The following is a 23,309-nucleotide window of genomic DNA, read 5'->3' on the forward strand; positions in this document are numbered from 1 at the left end:
GCGCTCCTAGCCAAGCTTTTCCAGTACAGCTACAACGCTGGCATCTACCTGGCAATGTGGAAAATTGCCCAGGTATGTCCTGTACGCACAAAGTAGGACAAATCCAACTCAAAAATTACGCGTATCAGTCTACTCTCGATCATCAGTAAAGTGATAGAAGGGGTCATCAACAGTGTGTTCAAGCAGCACTTGCTCAGCAATAACCTGCTCACTGATGCTCAGTTTGGATTCAGCCAGGGCCACTCAGCTCCTGACCTCATTACAGCCTTGGTTCAAACATGGATAAAAGAGCTGAACTCCAGAGGTGAGGTTAGAATGAGTGCCCTTGACAAGGCAACATTTGACCGTGTGGCATCAAGGTGCCCTAGCAAAACTGGAGTCAATGGGAATCTAGGAGAACTCTCCGCTGGTTGGAGTCATACCTAGCACAAAGGAAGATGGTTGTGGTTGTTGGAAGTCAATCATCTCGGTTCCAGGACACCACTGCAGAAGTTTCTCAGGGTAGTGTCCTAGGCCCAACCATCTTCAGCTGCTTCATCAATGACCTGTTTACTGATTGCACAATGTTCAGCGCCATTTGCAACTCCTCAGATACTGAAGCAGTCCATGTCCAAATGCAGCAAGACCTGGACAATGTCCAGGCTCAGGCTGGCAAGTAACATTCGTGCCACACAAGTGCCAGGCAATGACCATCTCCAACAAGAAAGAATCTTAACTATCACCCCTTGACATTCAATGGCATTACCATCGCTGAATCCTGCACTATCAACATTCTGGGGGCTATCATTGACCAGAAACTAAACTGGACCAGCCATATAAATACTGTGGCTACAAGGGCAGGTCAGAGGCTAGGAATCCTGCGGCGAGTAACTCATCTCCTGACTCCCCAAAGCCTGTCCACCATTTACAAGGTCAGGAGTGCGATGGAATGTTCTCTCCACTTACCTGGATGAGTGCAGCTCGAGCAGCACTCAAGAAGCTTACACCATCCAGGTCAAAGCAGCCTGCTTGATTGGCACATCTTCCACAAACATTCACTCCCTCCACCACTGACGCACAGTGGCAGCAGTGTACCATCTACAAGATGCACTGCAGGAGCTCACCATGCCTCTTTAGACAGCACCTACCAAACCCACAGCCACTACCACCTAGAAGGATAAGGGCAGCAGACAGATGGGAACGCCACCAACTGCAAGTTCCCCTCCAAGCCATTCACCATCCTGACTTGGAAACACATTGCCGTTCCTTCACTGTCACTGAGTCATAATCCCTAAGAGCACTGTGGATGTACCTACGCCACATACAACGCAGCAGTTCAAGAAGGCTGCTCACCACCACCCTAAAGGCAATTAGGGATGGGCAATAAATGTTGGCCTAGCCATCGATGGCCACATCCCGTGAATGTATTTTAAAAAAACAGGAATTAGGCCCAAATTCCCGCCTGACAGAAACTTTAGCAGCCCTGAGTTCCACGCATCCAATGTCCACCAAAAAGGTACATCTTTCCAGATCCTCCACAGCTCTGCTCCCAGCATCAGTCTTTTTGGTTGTCTTCTAGCTGTGCCACGATTTTCCACCTCAGCTGTCTTACACTCAGCTTCTCCATCATCCCAGAACTGTTCTCCTGCTGAAAAAACTGAACTTTAAGAGCCTTGCCTGTTTTGACCACTGGCTGAAATTTGACCCCTCATCTTCTATTTCCTAGCAACCTAAACCATAGGCTGATTTCTTAAAAGTCTGTTGTCACAGCAAGGAATTCCAATTTGCAACTCCCCATCCCAGAAACCTGGAGGTGTGGTTTCTGTTTCAGTTAGGGACTGTGTCAAAAAATACAGGCTTTGAAACCACAGGTCAGTGCAGGCGATAGTTTGCAAACTATGGATTTCCTCACTACATTGGCAGTAACAACTACGTACAAAGTGCCACCATGGACTTCATAGTATTCCAACCCCTGCTGAGACCAATAATTTTTTTAAAAGAAATTAATTTCTCAAATGACCAACAGAGAGAACTGAAGGACAAAATTTCACTTTTTATTGAAATCTTACTGTAACAAATTAAAATCAACATAGATCAGATATTAATTAACAGACAACTAAAGCATCAAACTAAAGAAGAGGGTAAGTTTTACATTCATTAACACAACCAAAATGTATTAAGAAACACTTTTTTGTTCATAGAGAGTTTTACTCCTGCTTCCCACCGTTTCTTATAGAGCAGTGAAGACCTGTTTCTGGGAGAGTTCCAATTCTTCTCCTACTTGTGTCTCAGCAGCAGCTGTTCTTTGTTCTGTGCTAAAATTGGCACCCCCTCCTCAATGGATTTCTATTTTCAGTTTTTCTCCCCATGCAACTGGATCACATGGGCATTTCTCCAAACTGAGGTGTTTATCAGGAATGCTAATTTTACATTCCTTTCCAGAATATGCTGTTTTACTTTGAGTTAAAGGTGTATTTTAAGCATAATTGTCTTGCAAAGTCCAGCTTTCACAACAATAGAGAAACAGTAAGAAGATTTGAATATTTGGTCATGGGAGAGACTGAACGTTTGGATAAAAAGGTGGATTTTGAGGGTTTTTACTGGAAAGAGTATAGATGCAGAGACGAGAGTTTACCAAGGGCTGTCCTGAAGCAAGTGCTGACTCTTCAACCAGTGGTCAGATGCAGGAAGGTGGGGAACGATACACAGGAGGCTACAGTCAGGTTGAAAGCTGTGTGCAAGAGAACTAAGCGAGGATTGCAGTGGGTTACAAGAGTTAACCATTATTTTAACTCATGGGAGATTTAGACTATGAAATGCTATCCATAAACTACTGCTGAGCAGAGATTGTTAACGTTATTTAGAGGAGAATTGGATCAGTATTTGGAAAGGAAAAATGAAAAATGCTAGAAAAGAGGCAGGAAATGGCTGAGAGTAGATAGCCCCAGTTGAAGAGCTGGCAATGGTGTGATAGATTGAATTGACCTCCTTAAGAGCTGTATTGACCTCCTTATGGTTGTTTTATTTTGGTTTCTTTTCACGTAGAAAGAACGATGCTTCCACACCGGGGAACCAGGCAGCAGACAGTGATGACAGGCGACATAGGAGGACACGGGAAGATAGACAGGCATACCCTGAGCCTGTGAGCAAGTATAATCAGTCATCGTGGCACCATGAAAATGGAGAGCAGAAATGGGATTGGGAGTCACGTGATTATGCGAGTTGCAGACCGAGCGGTTTTCAGCATTGCCCTTGGAAGACCAATTCAGGGGGTTCTTCGAACCGGCATTCATCAGGCTCAAGGGGAACTCTCAGCTGGCATTCGAATGGCACAGGAGGCTCACCTAACTGGTATTCTAAACATCACTGGCATTCCAGTGGGTCAGGGGGAGTAGCTAGTCGGCACTCCAAAAGCCAAGGGGGAGCATTCAAGTGGAATACCAATTCCAGCAGCAATGGGGGCAGTCCATCTCACTACACGACCAGTCGGCTGAATGCAAGATTCCAGCCTTGCAACAAAAACAATTCTGCAGAGAATCTGGATAGGAAGTGGAGTAAAGGGAAAGTGCACAAGTTGAGCAAGGAGAGTAGAAGTGCAAGAGACCGGCATGCCTGGGAGAAAGCGCAAAGCTGGAGACGGGCAACTGACAGCAGAGGAGCAGCGTTGGCACCAAGAGATTCAGCGGACATGTGGAACCTGAACGATTACACCTGCCAGGACTACCACATGGATTTCACCAGTGATAATGTGCCAAGTCGATCTATGTTGAGCTTTACCCAAGAGGAAGACACACTGAGTAAAGATGATCAGAGTGGGGGGAAGAGCTTGAGCCCATCGAGGGATAAGAGATATCGGTGGGCCCCTTACCGATCTCATAAATCTGCAGAGCTGCCTGTAGCAGCCAGGGACCCCAGGTCTAGAAGCAAAAGCAGAGATGATTCCGGGAGCAGTTGCATGTCGGGTCAACGGAAAGATCTTGAGAGACAACGCAAGAGTAGCGTTGCCTCAGTCCTTGGGAAGGTGAGTGAAGAACCGAGTGATTGTGCAAGTTCCCTGATTCAACAAGGAGGTGTTTCTGAGAGTGAAACCAAAGCAGTAAACAAAGACGAGAGTCAAGTTCCTGTCACACTTCACATCAAATCGTTTACCCCTCCTCCTGAATTCACATCTAGTGCTTTAAATCCAGACCCGAAGAGTCTTTTGAAAGAAAAGAAACCTTTGTGTAGCACAAAAAATGGGAAGCGCTTGAGCAAACCCACCTTGGATGGTGAGCACCGGGGTATTTCTAGTAATGCTGTGTTACGGCCAAATTGCGCACCTGATGCATCAGGAGTTCAGCTTTCAACACGAAGTACCCCAAGCCCGACTTTACGACCTTTGCTGGAAATGCCAAAGAATGACACTAAATACCATGTGGACAGCAGTTTGAATGAAGAGCTCAGGCGTGCTCGAGAAGCACTGAGGTGCAGTCAATCCGAGCGCAGACAACTCAGTCAGACAGAACATGGCCAGCGGGCAAGCTGTAGGCAATCCACGGAGCGTAATAAGGAAAACTGGAAAAATAGCAACAATAAAACAGCCCACAAGTCGCAACCAACAGCAGCTGATAGAAACCCAACGAAGGAAGCACTTTTGGGTTGCAGAGAAAGTGAAGAGGAATTTACTGACATCGCAGAAGAAATAAAGCTGGCTATACACATAGACTCTGCCAGCACCCGTTCAGGTCAGGAGCAGCAAAATTCAAAAACAGTGAAACAGCAAATAGCTGTATTATATACTCAGCATGGTGCAAATTCCGAGCTCTCTGCCACAAAAGGCGATTACAAGGACTCCTCAGCTTCAGGAAGTGGTGCTCAATCGCCAACCACCTTCTCCTTCACAATGATTGAAACCAAAAGTGACAATGAGATTCAAAGCTCTGTACACAGCAAAACTATTGATAATTGTTCCTCTGACTCAGAGCTGCAGAACGGAGGGACTCAAAGCTCTAGCCACCTCCTCTCTGAACTCAACAAACTCGGGCTTCCCACCTCTGTACAGAGAGACCTGAACCGCCACATCAACGCAAAGTCAAGGCCTGGGACTCACGTACCTGAACCCAATCTCAACATTGCACGCCGCATTCGAAGCATTGGGAGCCAGAGGAAGAGTGAATCGGAAAAGGAATCTGGCTTGAAGCCAACCTTGCGTCAACTGCTGAATGTGTCACGACGCCATGTCAACTGGGATCAAGTCATTCAACAGGTTGCTAAGAAGAAGCAGGAGCTTGGCAAGGGCTTACCAAGGTCAGTACAGAAAGAAATTGATTTTCTGTTTTCTTTGAATAAGCTGGCTGGCCTTTCCAGTAACTTGTGATCCTGTTTTGGCCACGTACCCTCTGAGCTGGCCGTCCCATTAAGGAAGGCACAGTTCATTGCTCATTGTTGCCCATTGCTCATTCTCACCCATAGCTTGGGAGTTGAGTGAAAGAAGTATCAGATGCTATGGAGAGCATTAAAGGTCATGTCTGTTCCAAGATGGGATGAGCTGCATTATTCAGTTGATGACCATTCAATGTGAGGGGGGTATGGACTCTGCATAGTGATCAAATGCTCCTTACAAGAATGGGAGTTCATTGCTGCGAGAAACTGGGCAGAGATGAAGTGGTCCCCCAATAACAGGAACCTGGATGGGCTGTTATTACTACATGATGGGGGCTGGCAATTGATTTGGGAGAGTTGGAGGGTGACAGGTGGCTCTCCAGTAGAGCTTCTCGTCACTAAAAACAGTCATTTGAACCATGTGTTCAGGTTTTCTCACCCAGCCGAACTTCTCCACGTGCTTCTCAAAGTTAACTTGCCAGTCTGATGGTCAGCAGATAACTGGGCACATGCAGACTGCTGTTGCGTATCTCCTTCCCCCAACTGGACATGTCTCTCTCTTCCTGCATGCTCACTTGCTTTCCCGTTCTTTTTCTACTCACACTCTCCCTCTCCTCCCCTCTACCCCCTCCATTCATTCCTGTACACTCTCTTCGCTGCCTAGTTTTTCACTGTCCCTTTGCCTCTTCCCTCCATCCTCCTCTTTCCTCTTCCCCCACACCACCCTATATTGTTCCCAGATCCCTGAATATTTTCTGATTCCCACTTTGAGGGAGAGTGTTGAAAGAGGCAGTATCTGAGACTGTTCAAGATCGCCCTGGTTTTGACGTTTGAGTATGCTGTACTTGGTCACCAGTCAAGATTTTATAATGTGGTTCTTTTTCCAGGTTTGGGATTGAGATGGTTCCCTCTGTGCAGACCGGTCTGGAATCTCTGGAGTTGGGTGAGGACGAAAACTTATCATCTCTGGAAGGTTTTCAGTGGGAAGGGATCTCCATCACTCCAGCCGGAACCATCCGGAAGCGCAGCCTCTCTGAAAGCAGTGTGGTCACGGACAGACGGTCGATTTACAGCCTGTTTGGTGACGAGGTGAAAGATTCGGAGGGGTGCAAAGCCAATGAATGTGCTCCTAGCATTCCAAGTAGCCGACTACCTCTAATACCTCCAGGACCAAACTCATCAGCTTCCCAGGAGAAACCAGCCACCGGTGACAGCCCTGCCTTCCCCAAGGCACTCCAGTTTGGCAGCAGTGGTGACAGCTCACTGCCTGATACCAGCTCCTCAACCCAGGGTCTTCCCCCTGTGAAGACCGAACAGGACTCAAACTCGCTCCTTGCATTTGAGAGCATTTCCACGGTAAACAGCGGGCCAGGAAAGAAATGTCTTGTTATCACGAGTGATGGCTCCTGTGGGCAAAGCACTCTTGAGGCAGATGGGGAGTCCAAGGTGTTCACCCAGCCGAGTTCTTTAAGTTCAGTGCAAGGACCGAATGCAGCAGATGGTGCAACTGATAGCAGCTACACATCTGGGGGTGAACTCAATGATGCTCAGGCCCTGGGGAAGAAAAGAAGAGCAACAACCGTAAGTGACGAATTCAATGCTGCATCGCTTCATTAGGTAGAATTACATTGAGTGTATGGCACAGAAGCAAGGTTGTTCAATACAACTGGTCTATGCTAGTGTTTATGCTCCACATGAGCCTCCTGCCACCCCTCATTTCGCCCTATCAGTAAGCCTGTTGTTTTCTCCATGTGTTTATGTTTATCTAGCTCCCCATTGAGTCTATGCTTTTCGCTCCTACTCCACGTGGTCATGAGTTCCACATTCTGACCACTCTCTGGGCAAAGATGTTTCTCCTGAGTTCCTTATTGATTTTATTGATGTTAAATCCCTATTGGATTTATTAATGAGAGGAGAAGATGCACTCTCACCCGCTTCCCATTTTAAACATCCATCCTCTCGCTCTTCCCACTTCATTACACTACCGGCTCACACCATGAGGTGCACACACCTTAAGGAAAAGAGAGGGTTGCAACGATGCAACCATTCTTCATAACCACTGTCATCTACTTAGATTATGTCATTTGACTATTAACTGGACTTGAACTAATAATGCAGCAAATGAGATGTCAAATCCCATTCATGTGTATAATTGATATTGGCAATATAGTGTATAGGATGATGAGTTGAATGGGCTCCATGTGATTTTTTTTCTGCTTGTGTAGGATGTTTTATCTCCAGAGGTCCCTTGTTTGGAAAGGAAGAATAAGAGAAGGAAACTCAAAAGCAAAAGAGGTAAGTAAATTGCTATTCTGGATTGCTTATGATTGGAATGTGCAGGTTCAAACCTGGTGATTCGGCTATAATAGCCCGAGTACACTCAATTCCTCACTTATTTGGCCAACTAATTCTGTGATGCCATTGTGCTGAGTTCTCCTCTTTCCCCCAGTTTGAGCTGTTAATGGGGAGATTGCTTCCCCACTACCCTGACCCCTGCCTACCCCAGTTGAGAATTAATGGTGAGCACCGCTCCAAGTTTTGTTTACATTTCTGTTCAGTCCGCAAAAGTGACTATGAACTTGTGCTGACTTGCCATTTTACTTCTCCATACCACTCTGACTTCTCTGTCAGCCTCCTACACTGTTGCATATTGAATCACAGATTCACAATTTTAATGGCACGGAAGAAGGCCATTCGACCCATCAAGTCTGCACCAGCTTTCCAAATGAGCATTCTGACTTTATACCATTGCCCTGCCTTTTTCCCGTGCCCCTGCACATTGTTTCTATTCAAATAATCATCTAATGCCCTCTTGAATGCCTCGATTTAACTTGCCTCCTCCACACTGCCAGGCAGTGCATTCCAAACCCGAACCACCCGTTGTGAAAATGTTTTTAATCACATACATTTGCGCGTTTTGAAAATCACTTTAAATCTGTGCCCTCTCTTTCTTGATCCTTTTACGAGCAGGAAGAGCTTCTCCTTATCTATTCTGTCTAGCCCCCTCATGATTTTGAACATCTCTATCAAATCTCCTCTTAGCCACCTTCTCTCCAAGGAGAACAGCCCCAACCTCTCCAATCTATCTTCGTAACTGAAGTTTCTCATCCCTGGAGTCATTCTTGTAAACCTCTTCTGCACTCTCTCCAATGTGTTCACATCCCTTCTATAATGTGGCGCCCAGAACTGTACACAATACTCCAGCTGAGGTCTATTGAGTGTCTTATATAAATTCAGCATAACCTCCTTGCTCTCATATTCTATGCCCCTGTTAATAAAGCCCAGGATACTGTATGCTTTATTAACTGCTCTCCCCACCTGTCCTGTCACCTTTAAGGACCTATGAACATATACACCCAAATCTTTCTGCCCTTGCACCTCCTTCAAAATTTCACCCCTTATTTTATATTGTCTGTCCATGTTCTTCCTACCAAAATGCATCACCTCACACTTGTCCGCATTGAACTTCATCTGCCACCTATCTGCCCAGTCCACTAATTTGTCTATGTCCTTTTGAAGTTCTACACTGTCCTCCTTGTAGTTTATAATACGCCCAAGCTTCATAGTACCTTCAAACTTTGAAATTGTCCCTTGCACACTGATCCCTGGGGAACTGTACTACAAATCTTCCTGCAGCCTGAAAAATATCCATTAACCATTACTCTCTGCTTCCTATTTTTCAGCCAACTTTGTATCCACGTTGCTACTGTCCCTTTTATTCCATGAGCAATAACTTTTCTCTCAAATTTGTTGTGTGGCACTGTATCAAATGCCTTTGGAAAGTCCATGTACACCACGTCAACAGCATTACCCTCATCGACCTTTTCTGTTACCTCTTCAAAAAACTCCATGTTAGTTAAACACGGTTTACCCTTTAGAAACCCATGCTGGCTCTTTCTTATCGGCCTATATTTTTCCATGTCACTGCTATTTCTATTCCAAATAATCCCGAAGCTCCACAGAAACTCCCGGAACAGCACATCACCTTTCAATTAGAAACTTTTGCAGCTTTCTGGACTCGATATGGATTTCAGACCATAATGTCTGCTCCTTTTTTTTTTGGATAGTGGTTTTACTGTTAACGTTTAAACCTCCTCAAGACCCATCTTTTGTTTCTTTGTTTGTTGCATGACCATCCCCTTTGCCTTGCACCATCATCTGCCTGTCATTCAAACTCTTCTGCCTTCCACCCTATCACAGAACTTCCCTTTTGGCCTTTGCCTGCCGCCACCCCACCCCTGGCCTTCCTCCCACCCACCCCAACAAATCCTTCCCTGAACCCCTGAACTCCCCCTTCTCTGAACTTGCCTAAAACCTGTTCCATCTCTAACTTTTTCCAGTTCAGCCAAAGGGTCATCAACTGAAAATGATAACCTGTTTCTCTCTTTACAGGCACTGTCTGACCTGCTGAGTATTTCCAGCATTTGGTCTCTTTATTTCAGATTTCCGGCCTCTGCAGTATTTTGATTTTGTACTGATGGCCCGTGCAGATCGCTGTCTGTTGGGCAATAGACAGCAGGTCAGCTTATGAAAGCAAAATGAAAGGCTCGCAATTCAGATAGAAATGGAATTTTACGGTACACAAGGAGGCTATTTGATCCATCATCCCTCTACCCTCTCTCTGAAAAAGCTATCCCGTCAGTCCCATTCCCACACTGACTCACCACCCAATTAACAAAGACGGAGCAGTTGGGTTCCAATGTCCTATGTTGTTCATAAAGATTTATACTGCATTTGAAGATGGCACAATTTCATGTTACCCTGTCTATCGGAGCCAAGCAAATGACTCCGATGTTTTATGTTCAATGTGCAATCATGTTATCACCTGTGCTGCCCTCAGTAAGGTGTGTGCCATGTTTAAGTGGATCAGGACCCAACATGTCGATCATCTGATTCCAGAAAGGTGCCAGGTGGACCAGTTGTTGAACATTTCGCTGCGGGAGGACGAGTTGAACAAGACATTGCAAGGGTTGGATGGTAACCTGCTGCAGGCACGTGCTGCACTTCAAGCCGCTTACATTGAGGTTCAAAAGCTGTTGGTTCTCAAACAACAGGTACTTTTGGAATGATGCTACTGCTGTATTGGAAGAAAAGTGGTTTCTCGGTTAAACCAATGAGCGGGATGTGAATATCAAGGCCAAAGAAGTATCAGTGGGATATAGTATTTGATAATACATATGTGGGGGATTTGATGCTTGATAGCAGGTACAGTGGAATTTGATGCTTGATAGCAAGTACGGTGGGATTTGATGCTTGATAGCAGCCTTGTGTTCATCCCCCGTACCCTCTGATGCTCAGACTCTGGCCAATTGTGTGTTGACTCCTCCCTTACATTTGCTCCACTTTGTGGTGGACTAACATCCACCTCAGCCTTATCCTTTGAGCTCTCTGCCTAAATCCTTCCTCTTCTGCATGCCTAGTTACTGACATCCCATGCTCAACTCTAGGAGGTGATATCAAGGCCTAAGTGATATCAATGGATATAGTATCTGATAATACATATGTGGGGGATTTGATGCTTGATAGCAGGTAGTGTGGGATTTGATGCTTGATAGCAGGTACAGTGGGATTTGATGCTTGATAGCAGGTACAGTGAGATTTGATGCTTGATAGGTACAGTGGGATTTGGTGCTTGATAGGTACAGTGGGATTTGATGCTTGATAGGTAGTGTGGGATTTGACGCTTGATGGGTACAGTGGGATTTGACACTTGATAGGTACAGTGGGATTTGACGCTTGATGGGTACAGTGGGATTTGACGTTTGAAAGCAGGTACGGTGGGATTTGACGTTTGAAAGCAGGTACAGTGGGATTTGACGCTTGATGGGTACAGTGGGATTTGACATTTAAAAGCAGGTACGGTGGGATTTGACGCTTGAAAGCAGGTAAGGTGGGATTTGACGCTTGAAAGCAGGTAAGGTGGGATTTGACGCTTGAAAGCAGGTACGGTGGGATTTGACGCTTGAAAGCAGGTACAGTGGGATTTGACGCTTGAAAGCAGGTACGGTGGGATTTGACGTTTGAAAGCAGGTAAGGTGGGATTTGACGCTTGAAAGCAGGTACATTGGGATTTGACGCTTGAAAGCAGGTACGGTGGGATTTGATGCTTGAAAGCAGGTACGGTGGGATTTGATGCTTGAAAGCAGGTAAGGTGGGATTTGACGCTTGAAAGCAGGTACGGTGGGATTTGACGCTTGAAAGCAGGTACGGTGGGATTTGACGCTTGAAAGCAGGTACGGTGGGATTTGACGCTTGAAAGCAGGTACGGTGGGATTTGACGCTTGAAAGCAGGTACGGTGGGATTTGACGCTTGAAAGCAGGTACGGTGGGATTTGACGCTTGAAAGCAGGTACGGTGGGATTTGACGCTTGATAGGTACAGTGGGATTTGACGCTTGATAGGTACAGTGGGATTTGACGCTTGATAGATACAGTGGGATTTGACGCTTGATAGGTACAATGGGATTTGACGTTTGAAAGCAGGTACGGTGGGATTTGACGCTTGAAAGCAGGTACGGTGGGATTTGACGCTTGAAAGCAGGTGCGGTGGGATTTGACGCTTGATAGGTACAGTGGGATTTGATGTTTGAAAGCAGGTACGGTGGGATTTGATGTTTGAAAGCAGTTACGGTGGGATTTGACGCTTGATAGGTACAGTGGGATTTGACGCTTGATAGGTACAGTGGGATTTGATGTTTGAAAGCAGGTACGGTGGGATTTGACGCTTGAAAGCAGCCTTGTGTTCATCCCCCATACCCTAAAAATTTAAATACATAAATGTGGTTGACTCTCAGCTCTCCTCTGAAATGGCCTAGCAAGCTACTAGTTTGAGGGCAATTGGGGATGGGCAGCAAACGCTGACCGACCTTGCCATTGAGGCCCATATCCCATGAAAGAATAAAGAAAAACAATACTTCAGAATGGTAAGTTCTTGAGAGAGCTTTCTGTGTTCACAGCACTAGATGTTGCTTTTCTCATTGCACCCTTTTTTGTCTTCTGCACAGATTACCCTGGAGATGAGCACACTGAGGAGCAAAAGAATCGAAATCCTTCAGGGGCTTCAAGGTGTGTCTCAAAGATTCTCTCAGTCAGAAGGTTGTGGGTTTAAGATCCATAATCCAGGCTGATGCTCCCAGTCCAGTATTGCTCAGAGTTCCATCCCCAAGACAGTTCTGACTCTGGGTTGGATCAGGCGGGATGGCTGGTTAGGAGAGGGTTGATGGGGGGGGTTGCTGTTTGGTGATGAGCTAGGTGGGGAGTGAGGGGGCTGGAGCTGATTTAGGGGCAGGCCCTGTGGGAAGGTGGGGGGTGTGGGCTGGTTAGGGGAGGGCCAGGCAGGGTAGGTGGGTATGGTTAGGGGAGGGCCAGATGGGGAGGGGGTGGTGGGGGTATGGTTAGGGGAGAGGGGTGCTTAGTGAAGGGCCAGGACAGGGGCGGGGGAGAGGTGTAGCTGGCTAGGGGAGGGCCAGACTCGGGAGAGGAGGGGTGGTGGAGGCGGTGTAGCTGGTTACGGAAGGGCCAGGCTGGGAGGGGGGTGTGGGGCTGGTTAGGCGAGGGCCAGGTGGGGCTGGTAGTTGGGGGGTAGGGGCTGGCTGGCTGGCTAGGGGAGGGCCAGGCAGCAGCAAGGGGTGAGGGGCTGATAAGGGGAGGTCTAGACAGGCGGCTGGTGTCTGTCGGGAGGTGAGGGGGGTGGGAGGGTGGGGTGGGGCGGGTGGCCAGGATTGTTGTTCGAGATGCTTCTACCTGATTTCGTTGAAGTTACTGTATCCTGTTTCTCTGAACTGTACAAACCACATTGGTGCATTTTTAACTGAACTCTTGTCTTGCGCAGAATCCTATGATCCTACTGGGGAACGACTGCCAGCCAGCCCAGCAACAGAAAGCAATAGCAGCAAGCTGCAAGGTGGCGTGACTGAGCTCAACTTCCAGGCCCCATTCTCCTCGCCCTTACTGAATAACTCGTCTCCCAGCCCCAGCTGCATCCCCCAGCCACACACTAACATCGAAATAGCCTCTGCTTTCCGGACTCCTGTGGAGAATACCCTTCCTGCCATGCCGGACACCTCCATTAAACAGGAGCCTATCTCTCCAAAAAGTACAGAGGAGAATGTAAAAGACTCCTGGGTGCCAAGTGACAGCCTTCATTCCACCTCTCTGCAGACGGCACTCCCAGGAGCCCAGATCAAAGGTATGTTGCTGATGGAGATAAAAGAAAGATTTGATGCAGCACCTTTCAGACACCCAGGCATTGCATCTGTCACGCGGCCGGCATTGCAAAGCCAATTAAATACTTAGTGTGCTCATTGCAATGTGGGAAACATGGCAGTTAGTTTGTGCACAGAAAGGCAGAGGAAACGGGGGCTAGCAGCAAATAGGGCCACAGTACAAAAAAAATGTGAAAAGGCAAGTCTAAAGGCATTGTATCTGAATGCACGGAGTATTTGCAATAAGGCAGATGAATTAATAGCGCAAATAGATGTAAACGGCTATGATATGATTGTGATTACAGAGACATGGCTGCAGGATGACCAGGGTTGGGAACTGAATATCCAAGGGCATTTGATATTTAGAATGGACAGGCAAAAAGGAAACGGAGGTGGCATGGCATCGTTAGTTGAGGATGAAATCAGTGCAATAGTGAGAGAGGATATTGGCTCAAAAAATTTAGATATAGAATCAGTTTGGGTGGAGCTAAGAAGCAACAAGGTGTGGAAAACATCAGTGGGAGTTGTCTATAGGTCTCCAAGCAATAGTGGTAAGATAGGGACAGTATTAAACAGGTGATTAGAAATTATTACTGCTGCAGTAATGATGGGTGACTTTAATCTACATGTAGACTGGGCAAACCAGATTAGCAATAATACTGTAGCAGATAAATTCCTAGAGTGTTACGAGATGGTTTTTTAGACCAGTACATCGAGGAACCAACTAGGGAACAGGCTATCCTAGATTTCATTTTGTGTATTGAGAAGGGGTTAATTAATAATCTTATTGTGCGGGGACCTATAGGGAACAGTGTCCATAACATAAGGAAGAATTCTTCCTTAGATTGGTAAGTGAAGTAGTCCAATCTGAAACTAGGGTCCTAAATCTAAACAAAGGAAACTACAAAGGCATGAGGCGTGAGTTGGTTAAGATGGATTGGAGAACTTCATTAAAAGGCATGACGGTGGATAGGCAATGGTTAAGATTTAAGGACAAATGTATGCATTGCAACAGTTAATATATTCCTTTCTGGTGCAAAGACACAACAGGAAAAGCAGCTCAACCATGGCTAACAAAAGAAATTAAGGATAATATTAGATCTAAAGAGGAGTCATACAAAGTTGCTAGAAAAAGTAGCAAGCCTGAGGATTGGGAGCAGTTAAGAGTTCCGCAAAGGAGGACCAAGAGATTAAGAGGGGAAAAAATAGAGTAAACTTGCAAGGAACATAAAAGAGGACTGTAAAAGCTTGTATATAAGTAAGAAGGAAAAGACTGGTGAAGACAAACATAGGTCCCTTGCAGTCCGAAATGGAAGAATTTATAATAGAAAACAAGGAAATGACAGAGCAATTGAACAACCACTTTAGTTCTCTCTTCACAGAGGAAGACACAAATAACTTTACAGTTATTGTTAGTATTACTAAAAAGAAACAGTGCTGGAGAATTAATGGGACTGAAAGCTGATAAATCCCCAGGGCCCAATAATCTACATCCCAGGGTACTAAAGGAGGTGGCCATGGAAATAGTGGATGCGTTGGTTGTCATCTTCCAAAATTCTGTAGATTCTGGAATAGTCCCAGCAGATTGGAGGGTGGCAAATGTAACCCTACTATTTAAAAAAGGAGGGAAGGAAAAACGGAATTACAGACCGGTTAACCTAACATCAGTGGTAGGGAAAATGCTAGAGTCTATTATAAAGGATGTGATAACAGGACACTTGGAAAATATCAATCAGATTAGACAAAGTCAGCATGTATTTATGAAAGTGAAATCATGTTTGACAAACCTACTAGAGCTTTTTTGAAGATGCAACTAGCTGAATAGATAAGGGAGAACCAGTGGATGTGGCGTATTTGGATTTTCAGAAAGTTTTTTATAAAGTCCCGTTAAAGAGGTTAGTGTGTAAAATTAAAGCCCATGGGATTGGGAGTAATATATTGGCATGGATTGAGAATTGCGTAGCAGACAGGAAACAGAATAGGAATAAATGGGTCCTTTTTGGAGTAGCAGGCGATGACTAGTGGGATACTACAGGAATCAGTGCTTGGGCCCCAGCTATTCACAATATATATCAATGATTTGGGTGAGGGAACCAAATGTAATATTTCCAAGTTTTCTGATGACACAAAACTAGGTGGAAATGTGAGTGGTGAGGAGGATGCTAAGAGGCTTGAAGGCAATTTAGACAAGTTGACTGAGTGGGCAAATACAAGGCAGATGCAGTATGATGTGGATAAGCGTGAAGTTATCCACCTTGGTAGGACAAACAGAGTGGCAGAGTATTATTTAAATGGTGATAGATTGGGAAATGTTAATGTACGAAGGGACCTGGGTGTCTTTGTACACCAATCACTGAAAGCAAGCGTGCAGGTGCAGCAAGCAGTTGAGAAGGCAAATGGTATGTTGGCCTTCATTTCAAGAGGATTTGAGTACAGGAGCAAGGGTGTCTTACTGCAGCTGTACAGGGCCTTGGTGAGACCACACCTGGAGTATTGTGTGCAGTTTTGGTTTCCTTACCTAAGAAAGGATATACTTTCAGTAGAGGGAGTGCAGCAAACGTTCACCAGACTGATTCCTGGGATGGCAGGATTGTTTTATGAGGAGAGATTGGGCTGACTAGGCCTGTATTCACTGTTTAGAAGAATGAGAGGGAATCTCATTGAAACATATAAAATTCTGACAGGGCTGCACAGACTGGATGCAGAGATGATGGAGGGGGGTCTAGAACAAGGGGTCACAATCTCAAGATATGGAGTAGGCCATTTAGGACTGAGATGACGAGAAACTTCTTCACTCAGAGGGTGGTGACCCTATGGAATTCTCTACTGCAGAGGCCAAGTCACTGAATATATTTAAGAACGATATAGATTTCTGGACTCTAAAGGCATCAAGGGGTATGGGGAGAGAGCAGGATTATGGCGTTGAGATCGAGGATCAGCCATGATCATACTGAATGGCAGAGCAGGCTCGAATAACCTACTCCTATTTTCTATTTCCACCAATAACAATTAGATAACTGAACAGATAACCTGTTTGTGATATTGGTTGCGAGATAAATATTGGCCAGGACATTGGCAAAAACTACCCCTTCTCTTCTGTGAAATAGTGCTCTAGGATCTTTTTCAGCCACTTGAGAGGGCAGGCAGACCTCTGTATAATGTCCCTGATTTCCATTATTCCACCAATGGCGGCCATGTTTCCAGCTGCCCAAGGTTCTGGAATCCTTTCCCTAAGTGTCTCCCCCTCCCTCCTACTTTGAAGATGCTCCTTTGAAACCTACCTTTTTGACCAAGTTTTTGGTCACATCCTAATATTTCCTAGTGTGATTTGGCATCAGCGTTTGTCTGGTAATGCTCCTGTGAAACACCTTGGGATGTTTCACGACGTTAAAGGCACTAAAGAGTTTTGTGTTGGATGGTGAACCCTTACCCCAGGTAGCAAGATCTGTGCTTGCCTGAATATCAAAGGCTGTCGTTTAGCACCTCTCCTACCCCTCTGATCCTCCCTAAATCTTCTCCTTCATGTAAACTCCCCAGCCCCATATTCAGGGCCATCTCCTTGATCTTGCCATCTTATGTGGTCTCATGACTCCCATTGCATCATTCGCAGATAAGGCTATCTCTGGTCACTTCTTTGTACTGCTCTCCACTCATCCCCCTTTTCAGCCCCCAACCATACCTCCTGTCCCTGGAAAAAAACTATCCTCCAGACTACTTGCAATTGTATTTTCAAATTCCCAACCACCTAACCTTTGGTTCTCTGTTTGCTGCGACATTTCTGCAGCTACTTATTTGCTCAACTGCACCTCACCTCTAATTTTGATGCCGTGGTCTCAAATTAAACCATTACTCATTCTCACCCTGGCCACTTCCTCTAGTCCACCCCTCATCTTCACTTCTTAAGTCCATGGGAAGCAGATTTGAAAGGTTATGGCGGCGACTGGCTTAGTCATCCACTACCAGATCTGACTGGACCACATCAAGCACTATTGGATCCTGCTTCCATCTGCTGAGACTGCTCACTATTCCAGGATCATCCTGAAATGCAAAGATAACCCTCAGCTTCTTTTCTCTACTGCAAACTATCTCCTTAAATCCCTCTCCCCTGTCTTTTCCACCCTCGCTTCCAACAACATGCGTGTTGAGCTATGGACTTCTTTGCCATTACGACTGAGACCATCACATCCCTTGCTTCCACTAACCCACTGAGCCAAACTTCCTTAAAATTTTACCCCTTCTCTAGCTGCTTATCTTTCTCTAGCTTCTCTTCTATCTTCCCTCGAGCCCTTTTTCGGTCTTGTCCATGAAACCCACCTCCTGCTCCCTTGAACATATTTCCACTAAACCATTGACCAACCAATCTCTCCCCCCCCCCCCCCACCTCTTAAATCTGTGTCCCTCTTTCCTGGAACTCCCATGTTTGAATCCCTCAAATTAGGTTTCTTCCCCTGCCACAGTACCAAAATGGTTCTTATCGAAGTCACAAGTAACATCCCACGTGACTGTGACAAAGGTAAACTACCTCTCCTCATCCTTCTCATACTGTGTTCAGCCCTTCTTCTCTTCCTGCTCCCACACTGTTACCTCTGTCCTTGGCAGGAAGAGAAGACATTAAAGAATCTGTCCTTGGCCCCCTCCTGTTTCTCAACCATATGCTGCCCTTGAGGACATCATCTACCTGTACATTGACAATGCTGAGCTCCATCTCAATGCTACCTCTCTCTCAACTTTGTTGCTAAACTAACAAACTACTTATCTGACATCATGTACTGGATGTGCAGGAATTTCCTACACTCAAGTATTTGGAAGACTGAAGACAGTGTTTTCTATTCCTGCTCCAAACTCTGCTCTCAGCTACTGACTTCATCCCTGTGCCTGACAGTTGCCTGAGATTGAGCCAGACTATTTGCAACCTTTGTGTCACATTTGACCCTGAAATGAGCTTCCGACCACACATCGTGCCATCACTAAGGTTGCCTTTTTCCACCATCGTAACATCGCCCGACTTCACTCCTCCTCTGCTTATCTGCTGCTGAAATTCTAATTCAACTGCCATTCGTGCTTTTACCTTCAGACTTGACAATTCCACCACACTCCTGGCCGGTCTCCCACATCCTCCTATCCTCTTGAGGTCATCCAAAACTCTGATACCCGTGTGTTAACTCACGGCAAGCCCCATTCCCCTATCACTACTGTGCTTGCTGACCTACCTTGACACCAGCTCAAGCAGCATCTTGATTTTAAAATTCTTATCCTTGTTTTCAAATCTCTCTATGGCCCTGCCCCTCCCTTTACCTGCAATCCTGTAATCTCCTCCAGCTGCACAACCTTTCAAGATATCTACTTCGGTCCTTGAGCATTCTCTATTTTAATTGCTCTGCCGTTACTGACTGTGCCTTCAGCTACCTGGGACCTAACCATAACCTTCCTGCCGTTGTATCTTGTTTTCCTGCTTTAAGACACAATTTTAAACCTACCTGTTTGACCAAGCCTTTGGTCATTGACGTAATATCTCCTAATGTGGCTTTGTGTCATAATTTGTTTTCTAATCCTCTTTTGCAGAGCCTTGCAGTGTTTTTATAAGTTGTTGAAGGGTGCAGGTAATTCCTCCCACTTTTCTGGCCAATATTTATCACTCAGCCAACACCACTACGATATTATTCTGGTCTTTGTCGCATTGTTGTTTGTGAGAATTCCTGTGCGCAATTTTGTTGAGCAATCTTTACAGTACAGAGTGACAAACATCCAAGTATCATTGGCTGTAAAGTGCTTTGGGATGTCCTGATGTTGAGTAAGGCACAATATAAATGCAAGTTGCTGTTTGATGATCTCTTACATTTGGCTTGTTTTGACTAATGGATGCATCCTTCGTTTCCTGTAGGTGAAATCAGTTCCACGGGGTTCCCAATCATCACATTACCGTTGTCTCTCCAGCACTTGACCGAGGGCCTTACATCACTTGACCCTGGGGGGACGGGTATGGCTGCATCAGACCACATCAGAGATGGGCCTGAGGAAGCTCTTGGCAGCAGTCCCCCAGCATTCAGTCTGCGGTCAGGAGGCGAGACTGGGGCGCCCCAGCAGAGAAAGTTATTTGCTGTGCCAGAAAAACCTGACCCACTGCCAGCCAGCAGATGGCAGAAGGATTCAATGTTTCCTGAGAAGGAACGTAAGAGCTGGGTGAGCGAGCAGGTGGTTGAATCATCCTTGACTCCCTCGGAGAGCAAAGGCGTTAAGAAGAAGAAGAAGTTCAGGAAGAAGAAGGCTCCCCGGGTGGAGCAAGCAGGCGAGAACAGTGACACAGAGCAAGACAATGAGCACATCCGGCCTGCTCGCAAGCTGAAAAACAAAAGGGCACCCAAGGGAAAGGTTACGACCTCAACCCACCCAGGGTCCGAGGGCACCCCAGCACCCAAGGAAAAAGGCAGACCTAAAGGGGAGAGTGAAATGGGAAGTGCCTGTACAGACAGTGATTTCTCTGTGGAGCTGGTGGAAGTCACCAAACCCCTGTTAGAGGTGGTTGCCATCGAATCTGTAGAATCGGCCGATGAGCAGCCTGACAGCCCATCCAAGAGAGAGCAGCTGATCCCAAATCAATGCACCACTGACCCACCCAAAGCAGGTTATAATGAGGTGACTTCGACCAGCGAGATGGGGACAAGCTGTGCCAACAATATCACCAAGAGGTGAGACTCATTGTGGTTTGAAGGGTGGGTCTGGCAGTCCCACAGTTTGATCATTCTTATCTTTGTGTTCTTCACAGAAAGTTAGTATGCAGGTACAGCAAGTGATTAGGAAGACAAATGAAATGTTGTCGTGTATTGCAAGGGGAATGGAATATAAAAGTAGGGATGTTTTGATACAGTTGTAAGGGGTGTTAGTGAGACCACTTCTTGAGTACTGTGTACGGTTTTGTACCCTGTATTTAAGAAAGGATATAAATGAGTTAGAAGCAGTTCAGAGGGTTCACCCCAATGATACCTGAAATGGGGGTATTATCTAATGAGGAAAGGTTGGACAAGTTGCATCTCCATTGAAGTTTAGAAGAATGACAGGCAATCTTATTGGAATCTATAAGATCCTGAGAGGACTTGACAGAGCGGATGCTGAAAGAATGGTTCCCCTTGTGGGAGAGACTAGAACGAGGGCACAGAGTTTAAAAATAAGGGGTCTCCCATTTAAAACAGAGATGGGAGAAGTAGTTTCTGAGTGTCGTGAATCTTAACTCTATTCCCGGAGAGTGATGGAGTCAGGGGTTATTGAATATTTTTAAGGCAGAGGTAGATAGATTCCTGACTAACAAGGGAGTCAAAGGTTATCAGGGGTGGCAGAATGTGGAGTTAAGACCACAATCAGATCAGCCATGATATTGAATGGCGGAGCGGACTTAAGGGACCAGATGGCCTACTCCTGCTCCAGGTGCATATGTTGTAACACCTAAACTTAAAAGACTGCAACTCTGACGGTGCTTTCCTCAGTACTGCACTGGAATGTTCATGTGGATTATGTGCTCAAGCCTCTGGAATAGGACTTGAAACCACAACCTTCTGACTGAGACAAGAGTGTGAGCAGTGAGCCACGGTTGATACTATGTAATACTGTATGAATATGCAGAAAGGATGAGATGAAGACTGTGAGAGGAAGGTCAAGTTGAGCACAAACCCCAGAAAAAGACCTGTGGCCTGCACGGATTGTGTCTTATGTTGTATGTTCTGTGTAAAACTGTGTGATAGCATTGTCCTCCAGATCAATGTACCATACTTGTTTTCTGTTTTTGTATAGTGTGGCTGAGACTCAGACTCCTGGGTCATCATTGAAAGGATCAAGAAACACATCAGGTATCAAACCCAGTGTTTAATTTCAGGACCCTCAGATTGTGTTGGGTAATGATGACGTGTCGAGTCAATTCAGCCCATGCACGTGCACAGATTGGTTTTAGCAAGACTAGTGGGACAGGTTACAAAAGCATGAATGCAGAAACTCAAAGATAACAAGTGGGTTCCCCGCCCCAGCTCTGCCGCCCCCCCGCCCCAGCTCTGCCGCCCCCCCGCCCCAGCTCTGCCGCCCCGCCCCCCCAGCCCCAGCTCCAGCTCTGCCGCCCACCCCGCCCCAGCTCTGCCGCCCCGCCCCCCCAGCCCCAGCTCTGCCGCCCACCCCGCCCCAGCTCTGCCGCCCACCCCGCCCCAGCTCTGCCGCCCACCCCCCCCCAGCTCTGCCGTCCCCCCCGCCCCCACCCACTTTCTCTCTGTCTGACCCTGAAGGTCCAGGGACAGTACAACTGTTTCCAATGTCAGCAGTTGAAGATTCTTGCAAATTTTAAGACTTTTAAATATAAATAACTGGAAGTTACATATATTAACACATACAGCCCTGTTTTTTGCAGGCAGTAAGAACATGGACACTCATCATTGCACCTGTTTTAGCTGAACAAAATAAGTAACAGCCATTCACTGGTTCATCCCCCATGTAATGTCTTGACCAATCAGAGTCAAGCTGCCTGGTTTAAATTTCAAACAATGCTTGGCGTTTAACTATCAGTCACCATCAACTGATGCATTGTCATGGCAATGCCTGTACCAATAAGAGCCCACTTGCCAACCAGTCAGCATACTCTTCTCCCACAGTATAAATATGTTTTTCCCCTGACATTGGTATTTTCTTGCGAATTGTCCTGATGAGTGCAAGAAGAAAAGCTTCAACAAAAAAGTGTTTTTTTCAGCAATATAAAATAACTTTTTAATTGAAATGGACAGATCTGCAATGTGCTATTTGGTGTTCCCCTGTGTCCTACACCACGCAACAATTTGGTACAAACCAGTAACCTGCCTTATACATTGCTCACCTGACTGAAACCCAGCCTGTTCCCTTCTGATATTTTTATGGACCACCAGGGCATTTCAGTATTTGATCTTTCTAAATGTCTGGGTCAGGAAGCAGCAGATATAGATTTTCATATTGGAACGTGCTTACCACTGCACAAGTCCGTGGATTGATCATAAAGTGGGAGACATGAGAATTCAATCATGATGGTTTGAGGTACAACCGTGTGTTGTTTCTCTGTGTAACTGCTGGACGTGCCTTTTCTTAGAGGTGTCTTCAGATGGCATGGAGGAGGAAGATCCCACCGAGGGAACCTTCGAGGGTCACCGGGCAGCTGTGAATGCCATGCAGATATACAATGGTCAGCTCTACACCTGCTCTGCTGATAAAACTGTCCACGTCTACAACCTGATGGTAAGAGCCATTCAGTGAAATTCTAGTGGGGCTATCTGTGTTTTGGACTGTAAAGATTGACCAAATAATTCATGTTTTTGTTTAAAAGGTTGGTTGCCAATGTTTGAGGATCTTGTTCCACAGTTTTGTGCATTCTCCATGATAACTATATATGATTACTTTTGGCAGTGGGAAGTAATAGGTTCCTCCTGACTGAGGTTGCAGCTGCCTGAGGAATTTTATCTACAAGATTAGGTTTGAGAGGCTGGGATTGTTCACCTTGAAGCAAAGGAGATTTGATTGAGCTATACAAGATGGGGACAGGTATGGATAAGGTAAATGAAAAAAAACCGTTCCCATTAGCTAATGGCACAAGGACTAGGGACCATTGGTCAGGTTTTGGGCAAGAGATACAGGGGATTGTGAAGACCGTTTTTACCCAATGAGTGGTAATGACCTAATTACCTAATGGTAATTCACTGCCTACAAAGGTGATGAAATCAGAGATAATCAATGATTTCAAATGGAAATTGGGTGGGACACTTGAGGGAAA

The 23,309-nt window shown here is 45.9% G+C and overlaps 1 protein-coding gene across 2 annotated transcripts in view; it reads left to right on the forward strand.

Moving 5' to 3' along the window:
* znf106a (zinc finger protein 106a) overlaps window positions 1–23,309 on the forward strand; it is a 74,794-nt gene that overhangs the window by 25,843 nt on the left and 25,642 nt on the right. For both annotated transcript variants that reach the window (XM_078562922.1, XM_078562921.1), the window contains 9 exons: window positions 3,025–5,265; window positions 6,228–6,921; window positions 7,566–7,635; window positions 10,240–10,394; window positions 12,344–12,404; window positions 13,171–13,527; window positions 19,425–20,229; window positions 21,326–21,381; window positions 22,632–22,777. In XM_078562922.1, coding sequence (XP_078419048.1) covers window positions 3,025–5,265; window positions 6,228–6,921; window positions 7,566–7,635; window positions 10,240–10,394; window positions 12,344–12,404; window positions 13,171–13,527; window positions 19,425–20,229; window positions 21,326–21,381; window positions 22,632–22,777 — 4,585 coding nt within the window. The remainder of the gene's footprint in view (window positions 1–3,024; window positions 5,266–6,227; window positions 6,922–7,565; window positions 7,636–10,239; window positions 10,395–12,343; window positions 12,405–13,170; window positions 13,528–19,424; window positions 20,230–21,325; window positions 21,382–22,631; window positions 22,778–23,309) is intronic.

Source organism: Cetorhinus maximus, chromosome 18 (genome assembly GCF_964194155.1).
Source record: "Cetorhinus maximus chromosome 18, sCetMax3.hap1.1, whole genome shotgun sequence".
NCBI classification, from domain to species: Eukaryota; Metazoa; Chordata; class Chondrichthyes; order Lamniformes; family Cetorhinidae; genus Cetorhinus; species Cetorhinus maximus.